Raw genomic sequence first — 5,666 nt, 5'->3', positions numbered from 1 at the left:
AAGATTCAGTCATATTGAGTGTGTGAATTTCTTGCATCCTCCTCAATATTTCTTATTTTTGTTTTTTTAATTGTAGCCATCCTAGTAGGTGTGAGCAGGTATCTCCTTGTGGCTTTGATTTTCATTTCTAATGACTAGTGATGTTGGACATCTTTTATGTACTTGATGGCCATTTGAATGTCCTCTTTGAAGAAATGTGTATTCAAATCCTTCATCCATTTTTTAAGTGGGTTGTCTTTTGTTGTTGGATTGTAAGAGTTCTTTATGTATTTTGGATCTGGACTCTTATTGGATATACTGTTTGCAAATATTTTCTCTCTTTCTGTGGGTTGTCTTTTCACTTTCAAGATAGTGTCCTTTGATGCACAAATTTTGATCAAATCCTATTTATTGTTATTTATTTTTTTCTTTTGTAGCTTGTACTTTTGGTGGCATATTTAAGAAATCATTGCTTAATCCAAGGTCATGAAGATTTACAAGTATGTTCCCATCTAAGAGTTTTATACTTTTAGCTCCTACATGTAGGTGTTTGACCCATTTTGGGTTATTGTTTTGTATGTGGTATGAAATGCAAGTCCAAATTTATTCTTTTCATATAGCTATCCAGTGCCCCAGCAGCATTTGTGATTGTCTTGTGTGTGTGTGTGTGTGTGTGATTGTCTTTTAAATTAGGTAGGAAAAAGGAAGATGTAAAGACAAAAAAATACATTAATTTTTTTTTTACATTTATCTGTTATTACTTTTACCAGTGTTCTTTATTTCTTCATGGGGATTTGCGTTACTAGCTAGTGACCTTTCATTTTGGCCTGAAGGTCTACTTTTAGCTTTTTTTTTTTTTAATGATTTTTCTCTCTTTATTGATATTCTGTTTCAGGAGACATTATCTTGTGGTTTCTTTTAATTCTTTAGGCATGGTTTCCTTTAGCTCTTGACATGTACTCCAAATGTAACATCTGATGTACATCTTTGTCTAGTAAGTCCAATATCTGAGCCTCCTCAGGGATAGTTTTCATTGATGACTTGCCTTTGCTGCCTTCATCCATGGGCTATATTTTCTTGTTGTTGTTTTTTTTTTTTTTTGCATGCCCCATATTTGCTGTTGTTGAAAACTGGACATTTTAAATACTGTAATATGGCAAATCTGGAGATAAGATTGCATTACAAGGGTTTTTTGGTGCTGCTTGTAGAAGTTGCTCTTTGTTTAGTGACTTTTATGAACTATTTTATAATATCTATATGGTTGTGTGTGGCCCCTAAGTTATCTGTTCTATTAGCTTAGTAGGCAGCCAACGATCGGAAGGAGAGCTTCTTCAATGGCTGATATCAACACAATCTCTTAGTCTTTGCAGATGGGCTCTGTGTATGTACTAGGGACACACCAGTGTTTAGCCAGTTAGTTCACAAAGCTTCCTGTTCTGACCAGGATTCAGCTTTTTTTTCTTGTTTAAGGCCCAAATGCCTTACTATCTGGTCCTTTACAGAAAGAGCTGCTGATCCCTGATATCAGGCACTGACAGGCAGGATTGGAGCAGGATGGGGAGCAGAGTGGATGCCATGTATGGATGGAGGCTATCAAGCTGGTTTTGAGCATAGGTGAGATTTCTTGTGATGTCTCAGATATACTTGAGGAGACATGGCAGGGGCCTTGAGATCAGGCATGACTGGGGGCAAGAGCAGGAAATGTGAGGTTCTTTTTTAAAAAGTATTTTAATGTATTTATTTGGCTGTGCTGTGTCTTAGTTGGGCTTCCCTGGTAGCTCAGTTGGTAAAGAATCCACCTGGAATGCAGGAGACTCCAGTTTGATTCCTGGGTTGGGAAGACCCGCTGGAGAAGGGATGAGCCACCCACTCCAGTATTCTTGGGCTTCCCTTGTGGCTCAGCTGGTAAAGAATCCACCTGCAATGTGGGAGACCTGGGTTCAGTCCCTGGGTTGGGAAGATTCCCCTGGAGAAGGGAAAGGCTGTACACTCCAGTGTTCTGGCCTGGAGAAGTTGCAGCACGTGGGGACTCTGATCTTCATTACAGCATGTGGGATCTTTACTTGTGGCATAGGGGATCCAGTTCCCTGACCAGGGATCAAACCTGGGCCCCCCGCATTGGGAGCATGGTATCTTAGCCACTGGACCATCAGGGAAGTCCTGAAATTGTGAGTTTTTGATAATATAATTCCATTCATCTCCCCTGGATGGTGGGATACAAGGGATTTTGGCTTATTCTCATGAGCACTTTTATGGGAGGATCATCCTCATTTTAGTGATGGAAAGTTGAGTAAATGAAGATCTTGTTGAGAACACAGTGGTGAAGACAGTGCTCTGATTCTCAGAAGCTGAATTTCTTCTCGCTGCATCTGTTCTGCTGAGCCTCAGATTGGATCACATCGGCCACCACTTCCACCTGTGGTGGCAGCACAGGGACACCGTCTGAGCTTGGCTCTGCTTCAGGGGGGCTCCTTGCTCATAGGCAGACCCTGACCTGGAGCTGAAGACCACGCTGTGTCAGATTCTGCAAAGGCTGCAGAAATTGCTAACTGAAGCCCACAGAACCCCAAAGTCTCCAGTTCCCCCATCTCAGAAAGACCCTGCTGCAGTGGGCCCTTCCCCACTCTCCCTTCCACTTGTTTCCTTCCCATTCCTAGCTAGTCCCAACCTCTTAGTCTGGCATTCAGGGCCTCCTCTCTTGACACATGAGGTGAGTCATTAAAAACAAAATTTAGGGACATCCCTCATGCAGTGATTTTGGATAGGATCTTTGGGTCATGAAATGTCACCCTGACCTCCTGAGGGGCTAGAAACTGAGGTCAGCCACCGGAGCAGCCAGCCATGTCTAAGTGATGGGACCCCAGTAAAGAGTGGACATGGAGAGCCTCCCTGGTTGGCAGTGCAATGTGTGTGTTGTCAACACTGATGAAAGGAGAACACCAATGTCCTGTTCCACTGTGTGAGGAGGGCTGGCAGGTCTGTGTTTGGACCCTCGGTTTCTGGGCTTTGTCCTCCCCTCCATGGCTGACTTTAATCTGTATCTTTTAGGTGTAACAAAACATAACTTGAGTATAAAAGCTTTTGGTGAATTCTGTGAGCCCTTCTAGCAAATTATTGAGTCTAAGGGTGGTCTTGGAAACCCTGAGAACTGCCAGTTGTGTGAGAGGTGACCATGACCTTGTGGACTATTCTCACCCTCTGCAGTTGGCTAACCTTTACAACACAGTGCCTGGAGAAAGACAGGTCTGAGTGTCTTGGTTACTATTTAGCTATGACCAGAAAGGCAGCTGGTTTCCCTTCCCAAGCCTCCAGTACTCTCTTCTTTCCTAACTTCTTTCCATCAATTCTTCTATCTACTTTCTTTCTTATCTGCTTCTTTTTCCTCTTCTTTCTCTTCCTACTGAGTAAGGATGTTGGAGGACCTCCTTTTGAATCTTGGAGGGCCCCTTCTCCAGAGTTATTTCTGAAGAAGATGGCCCTATATTTTTTGAGGACTGCTGCCCTTTGGGCTTTGGTATAGCAAGGGGAGGAAGCAGGATGGATACCCCAGGAATCAGTGACAGCAACGCCCTTTGCATCTGTCTTGAGTTTTATTGATTACACATGTACATGAGATCCAAGCAGTCCATATGGCTGGCTTGAGCTAGGCCAGTCTGTTCAGGTGACTGCATGTACCTCTCTGCCCACTTTGGATGCCAGCAACTTTACCCCAAATACCAATACCAATGACATTCATAAGTCAAGATTTGAAAAATATAAGGGAAGATCAATTAAAAAGTTATATACCATATCTTGAAATTATTATATATCAATAAAATTATGTTAAATTAAATATCAATCTATCTATCTATCTTTAGGAAACTAATGAAATTCTTAGCCAGATAGTGATGGCTACTATATAAGGAAATCTTACTACATGTCATTTGCTATTCTAGCCACTTTGAATGGGTTTTAAGTTCTTTGGTACTTAGAGTAACCCTATATAGCGGGTATTGTAATCAGCTTACTGATAAATAGGGTGAGGTTCAGAGGCCTTGTCTCGGGTCACACAGCTGTGAGGTACTAGAGCTGGGATTTGAATGAAGGTGGTTCCACTCTAGACCCTGTACGTTTATCCACCTACTCCCCTCCTGCAGGGGGAACAAGTTCTCTCTCAAACTATTTGGATGCTCTTCTTTAAACATTTTCATTCTGCTTTAGAACAGGACTCATGCCATTTTCCTTGGAATCTGAATAAAGCTGGGATTATACTGTTTGGCTGATAAAAGTATTCCAGAAGTTTCTTAGGGTCCTAATGTGCAGTAACTCAGTAGTCATACTGTTGGCACGGAGCATTCAGCCAACTGTGATTCCACAGACATTTTGTTGTGGAATTGGGCACCAGGGATTCTTCCTAAAACCTGTCTTTCCTTAACTTTTCCTGAGCTGCGTCACTGAACAATTCCTGCAACCTCCCTGTCCTGGGTTCTGGCTGGACAAGGGCTGGGAGATCAGGAGAGGCGTGGTCCCTTCTGAATGCTGTGTTCTGGCTCTCTGGCCCCTGGCTCAGATTCCTCCAGGCTCTGTAATCATTAACTCCTGCAGGAAGCCCGTGAGCCCGATAGGTATCAGAGCATCTGCTTCTGCTCAGTTAGCTGCAGTAACTGTTGAAGCTCTGGGATGAAGAGAAGTCAGCAAGGAGATGGCGATGAGGGGGTGGCTGAGCAGGAGGCGGGGGATGAGGGGCTGAGGCTGAGGAGGGACATGGGCCTGTGGAGTGCCATGTCTTTAACTGCAGGCGCTATGATCGGCTCTGGCATCTTCATGTCACTGCAGGGCGTCTTGGTCTACACGGGCAGCCCTGGGGCCAGCCTTATGGTCTGGGCAGTCTGTGGCCTTCTGGCCACACTGGGTGCCCTGTGCTATGCTGAACTGGAGGCTCTGGTTCCCGAATCTGGAGGGGAATATACCTACATCCTACGAACTTTTGGCTCCTTACCCGCCTTCCTGGTCATCTACACGTTTGTGCTGGTGGGCAGACTGGTCACCATCGCAGCTATCTCACTGAGCGTTGCCAAGTATGTCCTGGTCCCCTTTTTTTTACCCAGGCTGCTTCTCGCTACGCCAGGCCATGCTCAAGGTGGTGGCTACCACCTGCATCCTGCTGCTGATGTTGGTCAACTGCTGGAGCTCGCGGATGGCCGCCACGCTGATGAACATGTGCACGACTGCCCAAGTGTTCTCCTTGCTGGTTATCATGGGGGGCGGTGCCGTGGTGCTGGGCCGGGGCCGAGGCCGCACGGAAGCCCCGCAGTCTGCCTTCCACAACACGTCCCAGCAGCCCGGGCACATCAGCGTGGCCTTCTACCAGTGCCTGTGGTCCTTTGATGGCTGGAATAGCCTCAGCCAGGTGACGGAGGAACTCAAGAATTCAAACGTGAGTCTGCAACACTGCTTCAGGGGCTGAAATCTCCAAACATTAGTAGTTTCGATAATTGTTATTTGAGTGAAGACTCTGAGATCAGCTGAAAAGAGGGGCTCCCTTTCTGTACTCATGGGACTAAAGTGCCAGCCCAATGTCTTTTCTGATTAGCTTATGTAATTATATGAATACTAGCTTCTCAAGTAAGGGGGGATCTTTATTGTTTTCTATGCATGGGCTCATTTTGCTTTCCTGGAAGAGACATTATCATCCCATTTTTCATGTG

General features: G+C 44.9%; 1 protein-coding gene across 1 annotated transcript; it reads left to right on the top strand.

Annotated features, from left to right (window-relative positions):
- Window positions 1–4,541: 4,541 nt before the first annotated feature.
- On the top strand, window positions 4,542–5,453 carry LOC133257390 (b(0,+)-type amino acid transporter 1-like). Its single transcript, XM_061433213.1, is given in 2 exon segments — window positions 4,542–5,055; window positions 5,057–5,453. Coding segments are annotated over 2 exon segments (786 nt in total). The 5' UTR covers window positions 4,542–4,638; the 3' UTR covers window positions 5,426–5,453.
- The last annotated feature ends 213 nt before the right edge of the window (window positions 5,454–5,666 follow it).

Source organism: Bos javanicus, chromosome 11 (assembly GCF_032452875.1).
Source record: "Bos javanicus breed banteng chromosome 11, ARS-OSU_banteng_1.0, whole genome shotgun sequence".
Classification (NCBI taxonomy): Eukaryota; Metazoa; Chordata; class Mammalia; order Artiodactyla; family Bovidae; genus Bos; species Bos javanicus.
Note: the sequence above shows the minus strand (reverse complement) of the source record. Positions and strands in the feature narration are given on the sequence as shown.